Genomic DNA, 23,742 nt, shown 5'->3' on the forward strand with positions numbered 1-23,742 from the left:
AGAGTATATAGTAATACGAAAATGTTCTTTTATAAAAGTAGAGAGCTACCTAGATTAATTACTAGTTTTCGCGCTAGTCCTAATTAGAATTTAGTATAACTAATTAATATATGCTTCTAGAAGCCCGCAAATAATTTCTAGGACCTCAGAAATATTTATATGGGTTTCTTATATAAATATTTATTAAATTCTTTCTATATAGCTATTTAGATTATTCTAATATGAGATCTAATAAGTAGTATTAATTTTGTAAGGTAATACCTTAGTACTTTGGATTAAGCTAATTAGAATACTTAGATCCTAAACGAAATCGCAATTACTAGCTAGCCTTTATATCTGAAATATAATTACTTTTCTTTCTTACTTACTTAGCCCTAATCTAATTAGATAATTTTTATATCTATTATCTAGATTATATTAGTAAAACTATTTCCCAAGATACTAGAAGTTTATATTAATTAAATAAATAATTAATTAAATATTTACTAGGATTAATAAATCTTGGGGATAAGATCCTAGGAAAAAGGTATAGTTATAATATATATAGGGTTATATGTGACTTAAGGGCATATAATAAACCTCGGATATTGCGGGTATTAATTAGGGAGATTAGTAGCCCTTTAATATCCTAACTAATTACTATTTATATTATATATATTAGGCTTATAAATTACTAATTATATATATACTATTAGGGCCTCTTATTTAAAGGGGGCTTTCCTGGACCTTATAGGAGAAATAGAAATTAGTTCTATACTAAATTTAATACTATAGTTTCATAATATACTAATTCATTCTATTATCTTATTACTTACTAATAAATACCTTATAATAATTATTATTACTCTAAAAATAGGAAATATAATTCTATAAATTATAATTTTCTTTATTTATTTCTTATTCTAATACTATCTAAAGTTCCTTAAATATATATAATCTAATTAAATTACTTTCTTTAAGCTATTAATATATATAAGTATTTTCCTTATTTTTTACTTAAAAGAAAAAAAGTTATTACTATTCTTTTTCTATATTAAATAATATATATTTCTTATATTAAAACTATTATTTAAGGCTAATAAATTCCTTTAATAATCTAAAAAATAGATTAAGTAATTTTTACTAGCTTAGTATAAGTATAAAGTACTTTTAATAATATAATTAATATTCTTTAATATTAAATAAGCTTACTTCTTTCTTATTTCTTACTAATAGCTAATAGCTTTATAGGCTAATTTACTACTTATTTCTCGAGAGAATTCTAATAAGAATAATAATAAGAATAATAAAAAGTAATTATAAAAATAAAGTATTTATAAAATATAGAAATTAAAGTTTTTAAAGTTCTTAATAATTTTTATATAGTTTTTAATAGTTTCCTAATAAAAGCATTTATCTTTTATATCTCTATTTAGCTAATAGTATTATAATATTACTTTTTTCCAAGTATTCTTATAATTCTTAAGCTATATTCTCTAGATTACTTAGTAGTTCCTATATATTATTTACTAGTAAATAGCTTTTTTAATAAACGAGATATTTTTTTCCTTTTCTGCCCTTTCTATAAGCTATAATAAATTCTATCTCGAATTCTTCTTTACTCTTAATCTCGACTAGTTCTGGTTCTACTATAATATTAGCTTGCGACTATTATAGTTCTAAGAGAAAAATATGAAAAATATTATAAATCTAATATAATAATAGTAATTTCAAGTAATATACCTATTTATATATTCTTATAACTTCTAGAACTTTAAAGAGGCCAAGATATCTATTTACTAGCTTTATACTAAGTTATAGCTATTAAATATTTTTTATATAAAGTATAACTTTATTATATATATTAAATTCCTTATTAATATATTTCTTATTATAATATTTTTTCTATATATTTACTATTTCTTATTATACTTTTCTAGTACTTTCTATTTTACTTAAATTCTCTATATTTTTTCCTATATTACTAGTATCTTTCTTTCTAGAATATTATCCTTAATATATAACTTAATACTAGAATAGAATTCATATAATATATAAAATAGAGAAATTCCTATTATTAAATATATAAAGTTATTATATGTGAATTTTATAAAAGCAAGCTTTATTACCTAGTTATCTTACTAATAGCTAGTATAATACCTTAAGTACTATTCTAGAGTTTAATTTAGATTATTTATTTATTTATTAGTTTATAAATAAAATACTATATTTAGTTATTATTAAACCTTTAAATAGAAATATAGGCTTAATTAGAACTTATTTATAAAAACAGATCCTCTATTAGAGATTATATCTGCAGGTATACTAAAGTCTTTAATAATATAATATATAAATAGCTCTATTAACTCAGGAGCCAAAATCTCTTTAGTAATTAGAATATATTATATAATTTTTATATATTTATTAATAATAATAAATATAGAATTATATATCTTATTATAAAACCTAGAAAGAAATAGCCCTATAATAAAATCTATAGTAATTTCTTACTATAACTTAGAAAAAAAAGAAAAAAAACTAAGTATATTATATAATAAATATTTCTTTATTTTAGTCTATTAATATATAAAATAAGTTTTAATATAGTCTTTTATATTCTTTTTTATATTTTACTAGAAGTACTTTCTTTAGAGAATCTCTAGTATCTTACTAGTACTAAAATACCTATTTATAAGATTATTATAATTAGCTTATAATAATTTTTCTTTAAAAGCTAGCTTATTTAATATATAGATAATATCCTAATATCTTAATAACCCAGATATATTAAGTTCCCAAGTTTTAATAGTTTTAGTAAAAGTTCTTTTTAAGAACTATTTATATTACTAGTATTATACTAATAAATTAAGCCTTTAGTATTATAATAATAGTTTAAGTAATATCTCTTTATCTTTCTTATATACTATTTCGGACCTAGCTACTTATATAGCTAGAATTCATAATATATACTATTTATAACTAGCTATACTAATAATAGACTCAAATAGTAATATCTCTAGTATTACTTTATTACTAAAATAAACTTCTTTTTCGGAATTCCTTAGTATCTTACTAATTAAAAAATACCTATTTCTTTTTTTCTAAGCCTTGAATTATAGTATTATAGAAATAGTATAGTATTTTATTATTATTACCTATAGAGCTTTCTATTCTATATTTTATAGCTTATTATAAAATATAGGTAATAAAATATCTTTATTTATATCTATTATAAAGTCTGGCCTTCTTAATAGCCTATTAGTAAGATTATTATACTCTAGCTAATACTCTAAAATAAAGTCGAAAATAGCTAGCTTCTTTACTTATCTTATTTATTAATTATTTAGTTTTCTCTTAGTTATAAAATATTTTAAATTATTATAATTTATCTTAATAATAATAATATACCGGATATATATTAAGTAATACTACCAGATATAAAATACTAGAATAATAGCCAAGAATTCAGAATTATATATCTCGTATCTACTTCTAATTATAGTTATTTTCTTTAAATAAAAAGTAATAAAATACTATCTGGCTTCTGCCTTCTTACTAAAAAGCTAGGAAATTATACTTGTAATTATAAATCCTAAAATATTTGTTTCTATATAAATCTTTAAGGCTAGATTAAAATAATAAAGAATTAGTACTATTATAAATATAATTTATAACTCTTTAAAAGCCTCATTTACCTTATTTATCTAGCTAAAATAATATTATAAATTTCTACTAGTTTTTAATAAATTAGTTAATTCTTTTACTATTCTAAAATATTTATAAATAAACTTCTAATAGAAATTAGTAAAATCCAGGAATACTTAAACTTCTCGGATATTATTTTTTAGAACTAGCTATTTCCTAATAGCTTCTATTTCTATACTATTTAGGCTAATTATAAACCCTAAGAACTCTATTCTTTTTATATTAAACTCGCATTTTACTAAGTTTATAAAAAGCTAGTATTATTATAACCGCTCGAATATATATTAGATTACTACTATATATTATTCTAGATTCTTTAAATAAATTAAAATATTATCTAGATAAACTATATAAATAATATTTATAAGGCCTACTAGTATATAGTTAATATATACCTGAAATATTACTAAAGTATTAGATAGTCTAAAAAATATAATATAATACTTAAAATATCTATAATATATTTGAAATACTATCTTTTATTTATTATTCTCCTATATTTATAACTAATAATAAGTATTTTTTAAATCTAGCTTTATATATATCTTTATTTTATAAAGCCTATCTATAGTCTTACTAATAAGTAATAATAGTATTTAATTCTTAATAATAATCCTATTTAAATTCCGGTAATTAATATATAAATATAGGCTGCTTTCTTTTTTTAAAATAAATATAATTAGGGTACTAGCTAGGCTAGTAAAATAACGGATTTATTTCTTTTTTAGGCTAGTATTAAGATATTCCCAAAAGACTTTAAGCTCTCTTTTTAATAAAGTATATATAGAACTATATAATAATTAGAATTCTGGTTCTAGATCTATATAATACTCTATTATATAATAGTCAAGTAATATACTTATAGCCTTTATAAAAAATACTTGAAAAAGATCCTAATATTTCTTAGAAAATATAACTATTTTATTAGTAATAATAGTAATAATTCTTTGGCTATTTATTATAGAATAAGTAATTAATAGAAAAACATATATCTTATACTTTATTATTTTAGTAAACTTTCTAGTATTTAGAACTTTAATCTTTTATAATTAAATCTAGTATCTCTATATTACTTTCCTAAAGAAAATTAGGGAATTAATCTAGTAAAGCTATAAGAATCCAAGTATTATATTAATATAATTCAGATTAAAATTATATAATATAAAATATATATTAGCCTTCTTTTAGTTTCCTAGTATATCTTTAATAATAATTCCAAGAATATAATCTCTATATAAATAGATTCTTTTTCTTTCTAGTAAGAATAAGGAAGTTGCCCTTAATATTAATAAAATACTTATATTTAAAGCTAATTTTCTTTTTATATAATTAGCCTTTATACCCGAGTTTATTAATATTCTAATTTTTTGCCTACTTTTTCTTATTTTAATAATAACTTTAATTACTATTCTTATTTTAGGGGCCTTATTTTCTATAATATAAATAAATATAATTACTATAAGATATATTTATTTCTCGGCTTTTTTAGTTCTAGGTATTTATATATTTTATAACTAGACTTATTATAGTTATAATAAGTCGGTTTCCCTTAATTAGGGCAAGTAGTAATATAGTAATTCTTCTTTTAGTAAATAAAGCAAATTATATCTGGTTATATAGATTCTAATACGGGTATTATATTAGATTCTATTATTATATCTTTACTATTCCGGTTTTATAAACCTTATAATAGAAATATATTTCTCTTCTATTTTTCTTTATTATTTCCTTTCTCTTTTCTTTTATTCTCTTTCTTTTATTATTCTATTAGCTTATTATTATATTCCCGTTAAATAAATAAGTTTAAATTATTCTTAACTTTTATAGTAATAGAAATAAGCTTCTTTCTTTCTTATAAAGTATTTCTTTAATAATTAATCTTATTTCGGATCTCTTATCTTAAGCTATTAAATAAGTTATTCTACTTTTATAATAAACCCATATATCCTAAATTATTTAATAGGCTATCCAAATAAGATATAAAGCTTTAAATACTCTAGTCTAGCTATTATTTAGTATTCTTAAACTTAGTAAGAATATTATTATTATAGTTTTCCGGATCTAAGATAAAATCCTTTATAAATTTAATAAAGGTCTCCTAATTTATAATATTAATATTTACTAATTACTTTCTATATTTTTAGATATTCCTGGCTATATTCTTAAAATAGGAAATATAATATATAACCTTTATTATATTAGTAGCCCAGATAATCCTACTATCTTTATACTACTTTAACTTTACCTAATAAAAGAAGTCCTAGGCTTTTTTAATACTCTTTCCCTAGTAAATAGGCAGTTCTCGGGTTTTTAGAGCCCTCTAAACCAAGGATACTATTAGAGATATAACGGGTTCTATACCGGATATCCGAATATCTTTAAGATAATAGATCTGAGCTTCTAGCTTCTCTAGATCTTCTTTCTATTATATCTCTATTTCTAACTTAGTAATATAGTAGCAAGCCACTACTAATTTCTTTGTTATTATTATCCTATTCGCTAGTTCTAAAAACGTCTGAATTCTACTTCCTTCTCCTAATTAGGTAGTATAAAAAGTACTTGACTGGGTATTCCCCTAGGTACCCGGTTAGGTTACCCTAGTAGTAATAGAGGCACTTCTCCTAGTTAATACTCTAGCCATTAATATTTTATCTATTAATAGCTTAACTATCTCGCAATAAACTACTTCCCGAAAATTAGATTAATTAGAATATAAGGTATATAATAGCAGGGTAATATATAAGTAGTCAAGACAAGTAAGCTATAGAGTAATGCTTGCAAGTATAACTAATTCCAAGAGTTAATTCTAATAAAAGACTAATTAATACCCCTTTCTAAAGCTAGGAGCGTTTCCCTATATGTTCCCTAGTACTTAGCCAAGCCTGCAAAGCACTTTACTTAACTAGGAAACACGATTCCATGCAATCCGTATAATTCCGATCGCCCGTATGATTCCGATTACAAGCTTTACCTAAAATAGGAAACTAGATCCACGATATCTGATACCTGTCCATGCGCCATTACGTGTGCCCATTACAGAGGGGCTATTATTGCTGGCTGCAGAGAATAATGGGTAATACGAAGGCAATAGGCGAAAAAATCCGTCCATTTTCACTGGTTATGCAAGCGAATCTACCCTACTAAAGTAACTCCCCCTACTATAATAAATTATACCAAAATTAAAGTATTATTTATAAAATTCATTCCCTCCTTTAAATTCTATAATGAGGTTATTAATTACCGCTTGCCATATAACTAAAGTACGTATTTTATCTTGTGAAAACTTCTTCTATTTAGCTCTCTATATGCGATTAGTCTATTCTATTATATAAGGGGCATTTCACTCCTTAATAATCGCTATTCTTAAAGATATCCAGACTTCTTCTATTATATTTATTTTTGGAGAGTTACTAATATACTCAGGTAGTGGAATACCGGCCTTTTCAAGCCTTCTTTAAGTCCACTTGCTTGCCTGTAAAGGAATATTATCTTATTAAAAAACGTAAGGAAGAATATTATATTCAAATTTATCTGGTTTATAATATTGGACCATGAGTTCTTGCTAATATAGTATTAATAAAGGCTTAAGGACTTTATATATATAGTATAGATTATTGACTTCTCCTTATAATGCCCCCCTTTTAAATATATTCCTCTTCTAATAAACTTCCCAAGTTATATGCTTCTTTGGCCACTTTTGCCCCTTTATATCCTACTTCCTCTCTTTCTCTCTCTCTTTAGCATTAAACGCCGTACGATACTTAGCCTCTATTTCCTCATTAATCCTATCTATCTCTGTATAATTCGACTTCTTTTGTTCTTCCGTCTCTTTATAGTAGATATGGTAAGGCCCTTTAGTATCGTATATAAAGTATGCCCAGAATATAGCCTCCGTATAGTTATTATACCGCCATTTAATATAATTAGGGTAATATCTCTCTGAATCTCTAACTATTCGTAAAATATTTTATATGCTATGCTTGGCAGAAATAATAATTAATGCCTTGTCAGAGAAAATAACCTTCCGCTACTCTTTAATCCCCTAATCCTTTCGTAATAGCGTAACCTCAAGTCGTTGAGCTTTTTATAGGTCCGTAAGACCGAGTTTCTTTATAGATTTCCGCCGGCAAAGGCTACGAGCATATAGCTTCTTCTTAATCGTTCTGCGGTGGATGTCAAAGAAGCCCTCTTCTTTGGATATAATATGCCACAGCTTCTTCCTTTGTGTTTTATTTAACGTATAAGCTTCCATTAACTCAATTATCTCTTTGTCTGTAATTTTCCCTGGCCTTCCAGAGCCTTCTTTATGCTTAATCTGCTTTACTTGCTCTTGGATTGAAGGTGGAGGCAATCCCTCCTCGTCGTACCTAATTTGCACGTCAGCTGCGGCATTTTTAATGTCTGTTGTAGTTGATTTGGCAAGCCCTGCTCTCCGTGCAGCTTTAGCTTGGTGAACATAAAGTGAATGAGTTAAGAAGACAGCTTTGTCAATATTAGTAGCATGTTTTCCCATAGTGCATGTGGAGTTATTAAATTAATTAGTATTGGTGGAGAGAGACAGTTTTGGTGGGGTTCGCTAGCAAAAATACTCGCTTGCGCAACAAATCAAAATGGACGGATTTTTTCGCCCGTCGCCTTCGTAAGATATTGATTGAGAGTGAATTGAGTTGTTCCAAAGGCGGGTGATCAGAGAGCCGCACTCGAGCCCGTGCACTCTTCATCGCCTCCCTCCCTTCCCCTTCCCCCCTCCGCGGTGGACATAAAAAGCGGCAGTTAATATATCAACTCAAGTGGAACATTTATACTGCCACCGCTCCTATTGCATTTCCCCCCAAGTTTTTATACATTCAATAATACTTCGAAAGTTTTATATCAGAAGCTTTAGAATACTCAAGTCCAACCTGCTCAGAGTCCAGGTCATTGTCCAAATGCGACTCGGAACAATGAAAATTAGTGTCGCTTTTGTCCACCGCGAGCCCCCCTTCCCTCCCCTTTTTCAATTTAGCGAGGAAAACATATAAGAAACTATATTTCAGTCTGGCGCCGCCGAATGTTACAACCCGAAGTGAACGTGGACAGGAAAACGGCACCGCTGAATACGAACATCACTCGATCATTGCTGGGTACTTTCTAGAATAAAAATAACAGTGAGTGTAGCATTCGCTCTGAGATCTGCGCTTGAGCTCCCAGCAGTAATCAATAATTCACGGCGCCTCAACCACATACTTCATGTTGATGTTCCAAAGCCCTAAGTCCTCTACTTTAAATGAAATACCAGCCGTTTCCGTCTTGCCAGCGGCAGTCATGAGTTTGGAAAATCGTTTTAGAAGGATGTTTGGAACAGATACTCTGGCAATGAGGTCCTGGACGTACAGGGCGTTCATCTTCAAAAGTTTGAGATCCGAGTAGGAAGCCAACAGAAAGTTTGCCGCTGGGATTGATGTTACCAAAGAGGATGTCAGCGAGCGCATTCCCGCCTTGTTCGGGCGGATAAAATTGCTGAATGAGTGCAGAAGCATCCTTGGAGATCCATGGTTCGGTGATGGGCTTGCCAGAGCGGATTGCCCGTGTCGGTGATTGCTTTTACTAGTCGAGGCATTGCTCCCTCTAGGTTGAGAGATGAAACATTAATGCGTTCGTCGAATTGAAGCCAGCCCACAACTCAATCTGATCTCTAGACCAAGTGCCGACAATGAAAACTGTGACATCTGCTGCAGAAGCTGTTGCTATAGTTTCAGGAAGTCCAGACTCATCATTTGACCAGCGCTCACAACCCTTCGCGTATGTGGCAGTGCCTTTGATAGCGGCTTTGATCCCGTCAAGGGTAGTGACGCCTGGATATGTTGGGGCTCCCTTGGCTACATGGTCACGGTAATTCATGTAACCGTGGGACATTGGACTAATCACGGCCACAGTTTCTTTCTTGGACAGCGGAAGAATTTAATTGTGATTTTTGAGCAAGGTAATGGATCCGGTATCGATTAGTCTGGCGAGAGCAAAATGTTCAGGCATATGAATGGCAGTTGACGTTGCATTTGCAAGTAATCCGGGGATAAGGGTTTTGGAAGAGGCCCATTGCGAACTTTGCTCGTAGAATACGTGAAACGGCTGTATCTACTATATCGATGCTGAGTTCCCAAGACTTGACCAGACTTGGGATCTTCGTAAAACTTGGAGTCCAGACACCAATCGCCCCATTATTTCCCGCTAGAAGAGTTTGCGATAGTTAGTGGACGAAGCCAAAGAATAGATTTGGATCTTCACAAAGAGTACCACTGCCTCCATATCCAGCGAGTTTAACTGACACATTTTGAAAGCTGAACACAGGCGGTTTGTTGCCCCTGAATCGTTTGACCCATTATGTTATAGCCCCACTCAATGCGCAGAATGTCGGTCAGGATGTGAGTTGGCAATGGCAGGAACACCATCATTTGAAGAATAGGCAAACATTAGTAAGCTCCGGCGTCTATTATCTGCGCTTGAACGGAGGAAGGTAGGTAGTTCAAAGTTCGAATTTCTCCACCATGGACAACGCCCGTATTGAGGCCTTGTTCGGGAGATTTGGACATGGCAAAGCGTTTGACAGTTCATTGACAATTCCGCTCTGCAGACATGATACAATTTAGAAATGCGTCTTCAATATTGAAGACAACTTGCCTTTGATGTAAGCATAACCAATCTCACCGGGCAAGGTGGCCGTCTTCTCCAAATGTTTCTTCTACGCGTCCATACCTCAACTCCCGAGCTAGATCATCCAGTGGTGTGTAAAGTTGGTTGATACCAAGAGCACTGGACTCCAGTGTAATAACCACACACATCTCCTCGATGAGAGTGGGGTTTCACGAGCAGGCATAATCAATTGGAGAATTGTATATCGTGGCGTTTCCAACCCGCAAGCCATATATCCCCTTCCGTCTCAACAAGCGCTGAGATGCCCAAAGTTGTGTTATGTACCAGGTAGTCCTGTGCAACCTTGATACCATTCGAAAGCCAGTTCGAGGGTATGTCATGTCCGACATAGAAATGTCCAGCTGTGCTGGATGCAAATCCTGCCAAGCCCGCAGCACTGAATTCGTCTGTTGCCGTATTGAGCCATTCCACAATATCTCCTTGCATCAATTGAGAGGTTTTGTAGTCGATTGTCATTCAGGAAGTAGATCCATGACTCGGGCGTCAGAGTTCGCAGAGGCATCTCTATAGAGAGGGATCGAGTCGGCATAGGTATTCGAGGTTAGCAGACATAAAATTGTTCCTAAAAGAAACCGCATTCTAAAGTTTCACACTCAGTAGATTGTTTGAATGCGGCGAACAGCATAGAAAACACTGCAAAGTCTCCTCATATGCCTCTTACTTCACGTCAAATATTAAAAAGCGGAAGTACCGTCACCTACCGTGTTCTTGCCTTTCTGCTGACCTGTGGATAAGTACAGAGCAATTCCTCGGTCCATGGCAATGCCAATTCTCGCAGGCACCAAGAAGCTATAAGAGAGCAACTTGAAACAGTATCTCTGTTTCTGTAGTCGGCGGATCTCATTTGCTCCTCTGGACGTCGTGATGATAGAGTTAAGGGGTTTGAGACATCTGAAAATCCACGGATGGAAAGCCGGGCCGTTAGCGCCAATTCTCTATCATGAGCTAGCCTGCTTTGGACGCTCGCTGGAACATTGTTCCGACCTCGTTTTTAGGGTCATGCAAGCCACCTCACATTCATGATCAAGTCATCATTCTCGTATGATACCCTACGTCCAAGTAGAAAAGGGTCTTTAGCCGGAATGTAGGTAAGGGCTTAGAGCTCCGGCTTTTTTAACTCATTGATCTTCCATCTATTCAAGATATCGATTTGTTCTGAGGAGAGCTGGAAAGGGCAACGAGCTCCTTTGATCCTATCCTGTACTTGCTCCTTTAGAAGTCCCGCTTTCCCTTTAGATATCCCTCCAGCTATCTTGCAATGAAGTTCCGCGATGGCATGTGGCTAGTGGCCGAAGGGAAACGTCCAGAGTATGCGGAAGATGTGTACTCAATCACCCAGCACCCGGCAGGAAACGCATTGAGCTTGCTCTGCCCGACGAAGAAGATTCTGGAACGATTTGACTCGTTGAATCTGCCAACACTAACAATCGTGAGCACAGCCTTGCAACAGAGACAGCATTTGCTGACCCGGCCAGGACATTCGAGCTCCATTCGACGGTGTGATTTCCGTCGAAACGACACACTGGCTTGGAGCTCTCAACCCCGCCCCTCACTTCGACCTCTACCCTGCGGGGAAACCAGAAACTAGCGATGCCGAAATCATACAGACGGATTCGGCGGTTACACTCAAGTCTGGCTCGATCTCTGCGACAGTTAAAACCTCAGACCATGACTTCGACATCCGATTCCATGCTACAGATGGCTCGAAGGAGCTTACCTCGCTGCTCAATCGCAGTGTAGGGTTTACATACAGCCCAGGACCGGGCAACATGATGCAGACCGGGGACATGTCGAAATTCCAACACTACGTTTTCACACAGACAACGCTCTCGGTTGGGGAGTCGGTTCATGGTTTGGGCGAGAGATTCGGGGCCTTCAATAAAGTCGGACAAGCTATTACACTCTGGAACGCGGATGGTGGAACATCAAGCGATCAGGCATACAAGAACGTTCCGTTTTGGATGAGCTCAAGAGGATATGGGATCTTCATCGATACGCCGGACAAGGTTGAACTTGAGGTTGGGAGCGAGAGATGTTGCAGAGTCCAGACAAGCATTGAAGGGCAACGACTGAAATGGTAAAGTATTTTAATCGAAAAGGATTCGTCAGCTAATCAATACAGGTACATCATCCACGGTCCAACTCCTAAGGAGGTCTTGCAGAAATACTCGATCCTGACCGGCAAGCCTGGAAAGGTCCCCAGCTGGAGCCATGGGCTTTGGCTAAGCACCAGCTTCACAACAAATTACGATGAAAAGACAGTCAATTCGTTCCTCGAAGGCATGAAGGCACGAGATATACCGGTTGAAGTATTCCATTTCGATTGCTTTTGGCTGAGAGCTTTCCATTGGTGTGATTTCGTTTTCGATTCCGAGATGTTCCCAGACCCAAAGGCCCAAATTGAACGGCTGAAAGCATCTGGTAAGTTGCATCCCCTCTTCCATTGTACTTGCTGACCTTTTAGGACTCGTCAAGAAAGTCTGCGTCTGGATCAACCCTTACCTCTCCCAAGCATGCCCAGTCTTCAAGCTGGCAGCCAGCAAGGGCTACCTCCTGAAACGTACGAACGGCGATATTTTTCAGTGGGATATGTGGCAAACCGGCATGGGTATCGTTGATTTCACTAACCCCGAAGCCTGCGAATGGTTCGTCAGCTGTCTGCAAAGTCTCTTTGACAAGGGAGTCGATGCCATCAAAACCGATTTCGGTGAGAGAATTCCGTCTATTGACGTAGAGTGGTTCGATTCCTCACTCAGTCCCCGCAAAATGCATAACTACTATGCGTTCTTGTATAACAGGGTCGTTTATGAAGCACTGCAAGACAGATTTGGAGAGAATGAAGCTGTGTTGTTCGCTCGAGCTGCAACAGCTGGAACCCAACGTTTCCCACTCCAATGGGGCGGCGATTGCGAATCCACCCCGGAAGCCATAGCGGAGTCTGTTCGTGGTGGACTATCTCTTGGCTTATGCGGATACTCGTTTTGGTCTGTAGACATCGGAGGATTCGAAGGTTATCCTCCACCTTGGATCTACAAGCGATGGGTAGCATTTGGTCTTCTCTGCTCCCACAGCCGTCTCCACGGCAGTAATTCCTTCCGCGTCCCATGGACAGTTGACAACGACGATAAAACCGATCAAGGCTGCTCGAAGATCTTGGCAAAGTGGACGGCGTTGAAAGCTCGCCTGATGCCCTACATCTTCGCTCAGGCCCAAAAAGCAGTCGAAGAAGGCCTCCCATTATCCCTCCGAGCAATGTGTCTCGAGTTCCCAGATGATCCCACTTCTTGGTTTCTCGACCGCCAATTCATGTTTGGAGACAGTCTCCTCGTGGCACCAATCTTCGAGGAGTCGGGAGACGTCGAGTTTTACCTCCCCAAAGGCCGCTGGACGAATTTCTTCACCAATAAAACGAAAGACGGGCCTGGTTGGTTCAAAGAAAAGCATAACTTTGATACCCTACCGCTTTATGTCAGAGAGAATACCATTCTTGTGCTCGGTAAGTGGCATGAGACAAGGACGGTGTACGATTATTCGAAGGGTGTGGAAGTTTGTCTTTATCAGACGAGTTCTGGTGCGAAGACCACGTTGGTCGATGCGGAGGGGGAGGAAATTGGCGTTTTGAAGGTAGGCGCTGATGGACATTTAGTTGATCAGGAGTTTCTAGATGGGGCGTGGCATGTCACGAAGAATGGGAGGAGTACTATCAAGACGGGAAGTAAGGCGATTGAGGGGTGAGGGGTCCTTGGAGCTCACCACAGCCCCGCAGTTAAATATTAGGGCTCAAGGGATACGGTATACGTGTATTCTTGAATGAGGAAGCAGGTTTCGCATAGTAATGGTTCCTTTCTTTTCATGTTCCTGCAGAGACGTATCTGGTGTGCGAAAGCTGGGCCGCCTCGTCTGGTGGCACCGCCTTTTTTAGGGCTGGTTAGGGGAGTTGGTTGGCGGATAAAGTCGCCGACAGCCCGACATGACCCCGCGTTCCAGGCTAGAAACTTTGCAGGCTCTCATCTGACAAAACGATCTTCCTTCCAACTTCATTTCTACATGGAAGAAGCATAGTCTTTGCTTATTCACGGACAACAGGCTCGCTGGGCTCGTAATTGGAAGTCAACTTCATGTGATACGCTCCTGCAAGTTGCCGCTCAAGCATCGCTTCGAGCCCTCTCGGAGTTCTAGTTCTATGCTCCAAAGTTTACAGCTACTTTTATCCGGAAGATACCGAGATTCAGCACAGTTCAGCACTCAAGTTCCCTTCACAACTGGGCCTCAGCATGCTGCTGCCTCCGACAACAGAGACTAATCAAACAAAAGATCTCAGTAGCATTGATGTCTGATCCCAAAAACCTGCATTGGAGAAGATTGGGAAAATGCCCGGAATCTCAGCTGGAAAGCAAACCTGTGTGTTCGGTGACACAACCCTCGTGCTTTTTTCTCCGGACCACGCTCCGATCTGCATCTCTCCGTCAGCCACATGCAATCCGTTTTCGTGTGACTAGGTTGCTTGCTTGCAGTTCTTTCTCTACATTTCAGCTGTCGTACACGTACATTCCGATTTAAACCTCAGGCTCTGATGAGTGCTTAAAATAGAATGTACACGTATTTTCGCCCCGTAACATTACCACCGGTTAGCAAGGATTAAGAATCCCTCCCCTGAACTCAAGGTCAAGTCGTTTCTCCGGACCTTGGGGTTACGGCGCTGTCAGCTTACTACGGAGTACAGCCCTACCAATCCTTGCGAAGACACGGGCTTGCCATATCTACCTACCGGCTCTCTTACGAGTTTTCCCACACAGTTGGGGGAACTCTATTTATCCTTGACCTACCACCCAACCTTTGAACCCCCTCAAGGCTTGTGTGTCTTCAGCTCGCCGGCTCGGATGACTATTTGCATACAGCAGAACTGCGCAGATGAAAACGTATGTGCTCGCGAATCCAAGGTCCCTTTTTCTGTACGGACGCCTATTTGTGAGGGTGACTGGGGTATGATCGGCCCGGGGCAATACCTCATTTCTTCAGCCATCATTTGTATTGAATGACAAGGTTCATGGGACTTGATAACACGCTGCACAGTTTAAGCTAGCGCAGTGCCTGCTACTCATTCGTCGATTCACTATTTTACGCCACTCGATTGCATGGGGAGAAGATCCGCAGAAGCTTAAATCCAGCGCAGTCCCAAATCCCAAATGTTTCCAAGGACCAAGTGGCGCTAAGTTTATTCAACTGCATTTAACCGACACTGCTTCTCACCTTGCTTAATTCATTCACGTTGAAGGGATGGTGGACGAGACTCCCACCGCGCACAGCCCCGATATGGAAAGTGACTTAAGTCACAATGAAAAGAAGCCCGGGGCAACTGTTGATCCTCTCGATATTCCAGATCCGGATGCTCACTTGAGTGAAGCGGAAAGAAAGGCTATCGTATGTTTCGCAAAGATTCACCACTCACCTTCTAACAAATTTATAGGATAGAGAGCTGGTTTGGAAACTCGACCTCTACCTCATCCCATGGGTTCGTTCGCCTTCCGAGAAACTTGAGCAAATCACTGATATGTCAAGCTCTGCATCTTATACCTCCTCTCGTTCTTGGATCGAACCAACATCGGAAATGCCAAAATCGATGGTTTGCAGAAGAGTCTGGGAAATATGTCCACGGGTCGATATAACGCCTGCTTGTCGATCTTCTTCGTTTCCTATGCTCTCTTCGAACCATTGTGCAATATTCTCCTCAAGCGGCTGAAGCCATCCATCTTCATCCCTATCATCATGTTTGTCTTTCTCACTTTGAAATTTACAAAGCTAATCATTCTCAGGGTCATTTGGGGCTGCGTCATGACAGCAATGGGATATGTTGAGAATTGGTCTGGCCTTATGGCAGCTCGTTGGTTTCTAGGAATGGCTGAAGCAGGTCTCTACCCCGGAATTAATTACTTTCTCTCCTGTTGGTACAAGAGAGACGAGTTCGGCGTTCGAGCAGTATGTACCTCCATGTTCGCAACAAATTCAACCCGAGCTAATGATATCCAAGGCAATCTTCTTCTCCGCAGCCGCCTTTTCAGGGTCCTTCGGCGGTCTTTTGGCAGCAGCGATCAACAACCTGAATGGCCGAGCTGGGCGACCGGGCTGGGCATGGATCTTCATAATCGAAGGCATAATCACTGTCGGATTCGGTCTCCTCTCCTTCTTCATGGTTCACGACTTCCCTGATACCGCCACCTTCCTCAACGAAGTAGACCGGGCTCGAGTTCTTCGTCGATTGAAAGAAGACAAGCAGTCAAGCGCCGAGCACGAAGAGTTCAAGATGGAATACCTATGGGCCGCACTCACAGACTGGAAAATGTACATGGGAATGTTCATCTACATGGGTGCTGCTATGCCGCTTTACGCCTTCTCGCTCTTCCTTCCTACGATCATTAAGAACATGGGAGGAGGGAAGTACTCCCCTACCCACTCCCAGCTCCTTTCGGTACCCCCGTACGCATGTGCTGCAGTCCTCACAATTACCGTAGGATATCTTGCCGACAAAGCAAGGCGGAGGGGAGTTTTCAACATCTTCGTCTCAATGCTGGGAGCTGTGGGCTTTGGCATGCTGCTCGGGAGCGCAGACCCGCATGTCCAGTACGCAGGCTGCTTCCTCGGAGCTATTGGCATCTACCCTTGTATCGCAAATACCATCTCCTGGGTCTCGAACAATATCGAAGGCGTCTACAAGCGGGGTATCGTCCTGGGATTCGTGATTGGGTGGGGCAATATCAATGGTGTTGTGAGCAGCAATATTTACTTCGAGGCACCAAGGTTCAAGGTTGGACATGGAGTGGTCATGGCATATATGCTGGTTTGCTTGGTTGGTGGAAGCACCCTACTCCATTTCCTGTTAAAGCGGGAGAATAAGGCGAGAAGGGAGGGGAAGAGAGATTACCTGGTCGAGGAGAAGTCGCTGCAGGAGGCTGAAAAGCTTGGGGACAAGCGACCGGATTTCATTTATACCGTGTAAGATGGGACTAAATGGTCAAGATCTGAGTGGAACTTTGACGTTGAACTTGGCGCTCAGTTCTTAGAAAGGTTTTGGTTTCTACATTTGCACGATCGGAGCATACAGTGCATAAATTGCAAGACTTTCAGCTGCGTATAAAGAAGTTCTCTACAAGTTCCGAGGCGACCTACATTTCTCCATGATGATCCCGCAATTTGCCGAGAGAAGAGGTGCTTTAGGTTATCTGCACTGCTTGAACAGGCCACAGTCCACGAGTCCTCGTGGTGAGTGCATCTACCCGTGAGGTAGGATGTTGTAGTGTTGATAGCTCACAAAAGGTGGGCAAACAATGCAATGGTTTGCGTCAACCCTCCAAACTGAGCGAAGTAATCTGTCTAAGCTGGAATTATTCTCAGTATATCAGCAGACACAACATTGGAGGATTGCAACCTCCGTCGATGGGGAAAGCTCAAGTCCTTCACATGTCCAAGAAGGTGCACACCTTCCATGCATGTTATTCCCGAAGGATATCGCCGCTCAGCTCATGCAGCATACCTACAGTAATCGTGCTTTTCCATGCATGCAAATGCCCGAAATATAAATACCGCACGCCCTACTGCATCCTCCCGTCCTCCACAACTATGGCGTTACATAACTGCCAACTTCGTGTAATGTATTCGCACTCCATATACCGCTTGGCTGATATACATATCACCATGTGATCGACTGATGACATTGGTTAGAGGGGTAGACCGCAGAGCGGTCTGCAAGTCTCAATTTGATATGGCGACTTGTGGAGATTAGATAGGGCGAGGCTGGGTTGATCTGGGGATATTTGCAGGATAACTAAATTTATTCTCATCAAAAACTACTACATCGTCTCTCTAGGAGGCGCCATATCTTTTGTCAAGATCGTTATGTCGATAGTGCGGGAAATCCGTTGAAGTAGCTGAGCAGGTTAGGGTTTGTTTACTTTCGCCTCACACCCAAGAACTTCCGCTTCATAGGGCAACCATTAGGCGGTCAGTCGGCTTTTAGGGCTTAAGGAAAGGCAAGCAGCCTTCCGTTGGGGTCAAAAGACCTTGCTTGGGGAGAGATCAAGTGTAAGTTAGGCCAGCCTTGTGCAGCGAATTTGCTGCATGCCCACTTGCTCACCTCCCATCAGGAGTTACTCCCCACAACCATATCACAATGACAACTCCAATTCTCGACGACTACACAATGACAAACTCGCACCTTAACGCGCCACAATGACATTACTGAATGCTTTCTTGCCTTGGACGAATGAGACAATGGCTTCGAACGTCACCATAGCACCCCTGGATCCAACAACCGCAACCGTGAACGAGACAATGGCTCCTCTCCACGCCACAAAGGCACTCTCACGCTCGCAAGATCTCGCCATTGAGGTCATCGAGCGCATCGGATCGTCCATTTCAATGGCCTGCGTTTTATTCCTCATGTCGACTTTCCTAGCCTATCGGAGACTCCGTACTCCGTCGAATACCCTCCTCTTCAGTGCATCACCTGCAAATCTCTTCGCTGGCATTGCATCTCTTATTGGTAGAGCTGGCCTGAGCCGTCCCAATGCCACAACCTGTCAGGTCCAAGGTTTCTTCTTAGAATGGTAAGCACTTTTTCGCCTGGCCGTCGCCCTACTTTCCACTCCTCTTCCTCCCTTCCTTGTTGTCACTTCTTAGCAAAAACAAAACAAAGCTAACAGGAAGAAAGGTTCATGCAAGCAGACGCCTGGTGGGCATGCGCTGGAGCCCTCAACGTTATGCTCGTCTTCTTTTACCGGTACAACGCAGAACAGCTTCGGCGTCTCAACCCCATCTATTGGCTCATCTGCTACGGTATCCCTGCCATCCCAGCTGTCTTCAGCTTGATATTTAGAAAGAACGGCAAGCAAATGTACGGAGATGCTACAGTAAGTTTTCTCTATATTCACCTACCATGAATGTACCCCCCTAATCCACACTTTTACAACGTATCGTTCACCATGCACAAGGAAGCCATGTTCTTCCCTGCCTCCCCCGAAATGCGCACAAAAGATAACTACTAACGATATCTCAACAGCTCTGGTGCTGGTACTCCACCAACTACATAATGGTCCGCCTCTACGCCTACTACATACCCATCTGGGTGGTCGTCTCCCTCGCCATGATAATCTACACGCTCGTCGGCATCAAGATCCACCGGAACAACGTGCTCCTGCACTCCATCCAAGCCACACCGCTCTCAAACCTCTGCTCCCGCACCTTCGAGCACGAAATCGCGTACTCGGCAGCTCCTCCCCGCTGGAGCCTCCCAGGAGAGAACGATATGAACGGTGCATCCACAGTCACGATCTCCGCTCCCCCCTTCCGCCTAGGCCACTGCGCAGTCCTGAAATCGATGTTCGTTACGTTCTTGAATATCTGGCAGGACGACAGCAACCTCAGCCCTTCCGATCGCACAACCATGGCTTATTCACGCGTAGCTTTCCTCTTCTTCGCTTCGAATCTCATCACCTGGGTCCCAGCGTCCGTGAATCGCGTGTACGCGCTTCTGCACCCCGCCGAGCCGTCGTTCTCCCTTAATGTTTTTGCGGCGATTGTGCTCCCGCTGCAGGGACTGTGGAATTGCATTATTTACCTCGTGGTCAATAAGACGTTGTTTAAGGAGATATTCCGTGAATGGAAGGTTAATATGCAGAGAGGAAGAAAGGCCCCTGATTCGACGACTGAGAGTAGAGATATCGAGGTTGATTTCAATGATTTGGGACAGAGTGATGAGGATGAGTACAAGATGCAGGATCTCCTGGAGGCCTTGAGAGGATGATTGTTTTGGAGCTTGAGGAACAGGGGTTTGAGGAATTTTGGATATTCAAGAACGCTGGCGTTCTTTTGAAAAAATTGTAAGTATTTTAATGATCACCAGTTATCTGGACCAAAGTGTTCTCCTGCCGGCACAACTTTGTACGGACAAGCATTCCAGTCACATCCCAGCTTGTAGATTTCCGTTCCCCACCACTTAAAGCCCTCCATCCATCCTGGGTACACGAACCCAAAGAATACCACTACCAGTCCGAAAGCCAGCCCGGAATCCAATGCTGCACTCAAAGTCATCGTGTATTTTGCCCACCAAGCAGTTGCCCTCTTCTTGACAACATAGTTGAAGATGTAGCAGACAAGAGCCCAGACGGAGAAGTTGAGTCCAGTCGCTGGTGGAATCCAGCTCAGACTTCCAAATAAGACGGGGAGGTTGATCTTGCGAACGATGTTCTTCTTTCTGTTTCGAGCGTAGAGCCAGAGGATGACGGGGGCAACAGCTCCGAATGGGAAACACCAGACCAGGATATGGTATGTGGCGTTCGGACCAAAGAATTGTTTTGGGCCAACAACGCCCCAAAGGATGCTGCCATTGAAGTGGACACGAGCGAGGGGACAGACGAATCCATTGATTGCCTGTGGGGTGCAGATATTTGGAACATTGGCGAACATCCAGTTCAAGACAAGGATTTGGGTGATGGAAGAGACAACTGTGGCTACCATTTGGACGGAGAAGAGGGTTCGTGGTGGTATCTTCATGTAATGGCCGAGTTTCAGATCAGCTGAGAACTTGATTCCTTGCGCCGAGGAGATGTAGCCGTATGTGACGAAGACCATGTTGGCGACCGGCCTACCTGGGAAGACGGCACCGCAGACAAGTTGGCAAATGAGGTAGATGCTGCTGTGCTGATTCGTGATTGCCATGACGATGCCGATTGGAATGAAGAGTATTGTGCAAATGCCGAGCGCCAGGATCAATCCATACCAGGGAAGATGAACTGGGTAGCTGCGAGACGTCAGAAAAGGCCCAAATTAGGGAGCGAGTGACCTACTATTCCACTACAAAGATGCCCACAGCCAGCATTATCACAAATGTTGCAAGGTACCAGCTTAGTGGAGCATCTTTATATCGCTTCATCAGTCGATTGTGAACATCTTCCTGGCTGATAATATTGTCAACACCGGAGTTTGTTCGGTCAAGTCTGCGTTTTCGGGTCCCAGCAGGGACATGTTGAGTTGCTCCCTGGAGAGGCTCGTAAGTCTTCGTTTCTCCATCAACTTCCTTCAAAGACCTTTTCCATTGCGTCCAAATATCCGACCCATGCCAGCAAGCAGTGTGCGTCAGCAGAGATGCTAGGGCAGCGAATTGCAGACCGTAGCTGAGGACATAAGTGATGGGTAGATAAACTCGACTGTATTTGTGATAAGCGTCTCTGTCGAAGAGGAAGTCTGATGTAAGAATCTTGCTGACGTCGTAGATATTTCCGGTATTGTCGAAGACCGCTGAAGATAAGATGGGCATGTATGAAGAGAAGAACAAGTTCTTGTAATACGCGACGGGTGCAATGATCCACATGACAATGACGAGGCCTCCAACCACATTCATCGCTGCCCAGAAAGGGGTCAAGAGAGGAGAGCCAATGTAGGCTATTTGAGCCCAATCAAATGTCACTGGGAAGAGACCGAGTCCAGATGCAACACCGAAGAGATTTGCGACCACCACATTCTTTGGAGCGAACCATGTGATCACGCTGAAGTAACTGAGGGCCGGGAAAAGAAGTCCAGGAAGGAAGTAGAATAGGAATGCTGACAGCCAAACCACGAAGAAGAATCTCCATCTTGTCATCTTCCACCCATTGGCTATGGTGTTCTCCTCCTTGTGCAATGTGGTAAACATTGCAGCAGACATCAATGTCTGAGGCCAAATCATTCCTCCAGGTCTGACAAGAAACCGTCGTGCCAAACCAGCAAAAGCATAGCCCAGGATCTGTGTTGAGAGAATAAGAAGTAGCTGGTACGTGATGCTGACTTCTTGCTTGTAGAAATGGGTCTGTTCGACAATGACATCTGTTGCAAATGCAAAGCCGAAGGAGACGTTGCTGCTGATATACACACAGCTATGCTCCTTCTCATTCCATCTCCCTTGTGATAACCACAACCGGAAACGTCTCCATCCAGTGGGCTTTGGTAGATTATGCTCATGATTCGAATCTATCGAGGGCCGTCGACTTCCGTCTATAAATTCTTCTTTGGGATCGTCACGTCGTTTGAGTAGCTGATCCCAGATCAATCCAAGTGGATGAACAAGTAACAATGCAATGACTGGTGTAATAGAAACGCTCGGGTATCGTAAAGAGAAAAAAAGATTCGTAGAGGATCCGAGTATTGCAAATAACAGGGACAATGTCCACATTCGAGGCGTATTTATGGAGAGGCTTGTGTTATCAATGGCAGATACTGAAGCTCGGACTTCTGGATATGGAGAGTTGTCTGGAGGATCTTCGTCGTCGGCAGCGGATTCACCTTCGAGGATGGCGTCTTCGGACACATGTTCTGCAGAGCTCGAGTCATCTGCATTGGGTATGGGTATGCCTCCAAGTCCAAATCTGCCTTCCAACCCAGCAACCTCCTCCACGGATTGCCTCCTGGCATTGGAGGACTTTCGACGAGAGGTACGGGATCGAATTGACCTCCCAGACAATGTCCCCGAGCTTGCAGCATTTCTTAAGCCTGACCTTCGCTTGGCCATTTGCCTGGCCTCCTCATTGTCTTCCTCATCGCTGGTGTCTGCAGATGCCCCCACGGGCACTGCCCCGTATGATCCTGTCCCAAATCCTGGCGCCGAACGCAGAAGAAGCGGTGCCTTTGACATCAGTCCTGCCAGCCTCCTGAAAAGCCCTATATACTCTGTTGTATCCTCAGCCTCATCGTCGATATCGCGGTGTCTTCGGAGGAGGGCGGCGTCCGATTCGGGGTCGAGATCTTCGTCAGAGTCGGTCTTTGAGTCATGCTCGTGGGAAGAAGAGAGGGCGGAGAGTGGGATATTAATGTCTTGATGCCGTGTACCTCCGCGTGTGGCGGGTGCTGCGTGGGATGATGGCATGCAGCTAACTCATGCTTGCACGCTGTCACTCCGCCAAGGAGAGAGGTGGAGATCTGGCTAGCGGTCAGGCTGAACCGTCACAGTGATTGCGGGATTGAAATGGCGATGTTTGCGGTGAAGTGAGGTGTGAGAGTCGTGGTGAGGGCCTCAATGCCAACAGACAGCTATGGACTCTGTAATGAGGATTTGAGGATTTGAGGATTTGAGGATTTGCGGTGGCAGCACGGGAAGTCAGTCGTGCTGTTGCCGTACATGGCGGCACCATGCAAATGTGCAGCACAGCACGAAGCGAAGGTTTGCGCCAGCTGGCTTGGTGGGGCAAAGTGTGGAGCTGATCCGTGTTATCTGATCCGAAGATTACGAGATGGGAAGGAGCTCCACCAGTGGAGGAGAGAACAGATCCGAGCGAGCCGCGAGCCGAGCTAGTTCCGTATTGTACGGATGCCTGCGTAGCTTCAAGCATAATGACCCCTGAGTAG

The 23,742-nt window shown here is 40.4% G+C and overlaps 4 protein-coding genes across 4 annotated transcripts; 3 read left to right on the forward strand and 1 right to left on the reverse strand.

The window, feature by feature from the left end:
* Nucleotides 1-11,423: 11,423 nt before the first annotated feature.
* K444DRAFT_570277 (glycoside hydrolase family 31 protein) lies at nucleotides 11,424-14,428 on the forward strand. The gene is made up of 4 exons (XM_024877257.1): nucleotides 11,424-11,803; nucleotides 11,850-12,451; nucleotides 12,497-12,795; nucleotides 12,839-14,428. Exons 1-4 carry the CDS (start codon nucleotides 11,633-11,635, stop codon nucleotides 14,107-14,109), a joined length of 2,343 nt encoding a protein of 780 aa, XP_024730735.1. The 5' UTR covers nucleotides 11,424-11,632; the 3' UTR covers nucleotides 14,110-14,428.
* An 813-nt stretch (nucleotides 14,429-15,241) lies between these two features.
* Nucleotides 15,242-17,604, forward strand: K444DRAFT_618316 (MFS nicotinic acid transporter-like protein). Its single transcript, XM_024881290.1, has 5 exons — nucleotides 15,242-15,795; nucleotides 15,842-15,886; nucleotides 15,934-16,142; nucleotides 16,188-16,350; nucleotides 16,403-17,604. The coding sequence occupies exons 1-5, from the start codon at nucleotides 15,652-15,654 to the stop codon at nucleotides 17,366-17,368; spliced, it is 1,527 nt and encodes a 508-aa protein (XP_024730736.1). The 5' UTR covers nucleotides 15,242-15,651; the 3' UTR covers nucleotides 17,369-17,604.
* Nucleotides 17,605-18,699: 1,095 nt separating this feature from the next.
* K444DRAFT_540634 (uncharacterized protein) lies at nucleotides 18,700-20,170 on the forward strand (the record flags this gene model as incomplete). Its single annotated transcript, XM_024875727.1, has 3 exons — nucleotides 18,700-18,974; nucleotides 19,079-19,277; nucleotides 19,427-20,170. The coding sequence occupies 3 exons, from the start codon at nucleotides 18,700-18,702 to the stop codon at nucleotides 20,168-20,170; spliced, it is 1,218 nt and encodes a 405-aa protein (XP_024730737.1).
* A 92-nt stretch (nucleotides 20,171-20,262) lies between these two features.
* Nucleotides 20,263-23,032, reverse strand: K444DRAFT_540186 (OPT-domain-containing protein; the record flags this gene model as incomplete). The annotated part of the gene is made up of 2 exons (XM_024875688.1): nucleotides 20,263-21,166; nucleotides 21,213-23,032. The coding sequence occupies 2 exons, from the start codon at nucleotides 23,030-23,032 to the stop codon at nucleotides 20,263-20,265; spliced, it is 2,724 nt and encodes a 907-aa protein (XP_024730738.1).
* Between the last annotated feature and the right edge of the window lie 710 nt (nucleotides 23,033-23,742).

This window comes from Hyaloscypha bicolor (assembly GCF_002865645.1).
Source record: "Hyaloscypha bicolor E unplaced genomic scaffold K444scaffold_136, whole genome shotgun sequence".
NCBI lineage: Eukaryota > Fungi > Ascomycota > Leotiomycetes > Helotiales > Hyaloscyphaceae > Hyaloscypha > Hyaloscypha bicolor.

What these genes read in the sequence shown, in the direction of transcription:
- K444DRAFT_570277 (XM_024877257.1), top strand. Translation starts at nt 11,633, where the DNA reads ATGAAGTTCCGCGATGGCATGTGGCTAGTGGCCGAAGGGAAACGTCCA. An exon ending in GAAGGGCAACGACTGAAATG is followed by an intron (nt 12,452 to 12,496) that starts GTAAAGTATTTT and finishes TAATCAATACAG; the next exon opens with GTACATCATCCACGGTCCAA. An exon ending in TGAACGGCTGAAAGCATCTG is followed by an intron (nt 12,796 to 12,838) that starts GTAAGTTGCATC and finishes CTGACCTTTTAG; the next exon opens with GACTCGTCAAGAAAGTCTGC.
- K444DRAFT_618316 (XM_024881290.1), top strand. Translation starts at nt 15,652, where the DNA reads ATGGTGGACGAGACTCCCACCGCGCACAGCCCCGATATGGAAAGTGAC. An exon ending in ATCTTCATCCCTATCATCAT is followed by an intron (nt 16,143 to 16,187) that starts GTTTGTCTTTCT and finishes AATCATTCTCAG; the next exon opens with GGTCATTTGGGGCTGCGTCA. An exon ending in ACGAGTTCGGCGTTCGAGCA is followed by an intron (nt 16,351 to 16,402) that starts GTATGTACCTCC and finishes ATGATATCCAAG; the next exon opens with GCAATCTTCTTCTCCGCAGC.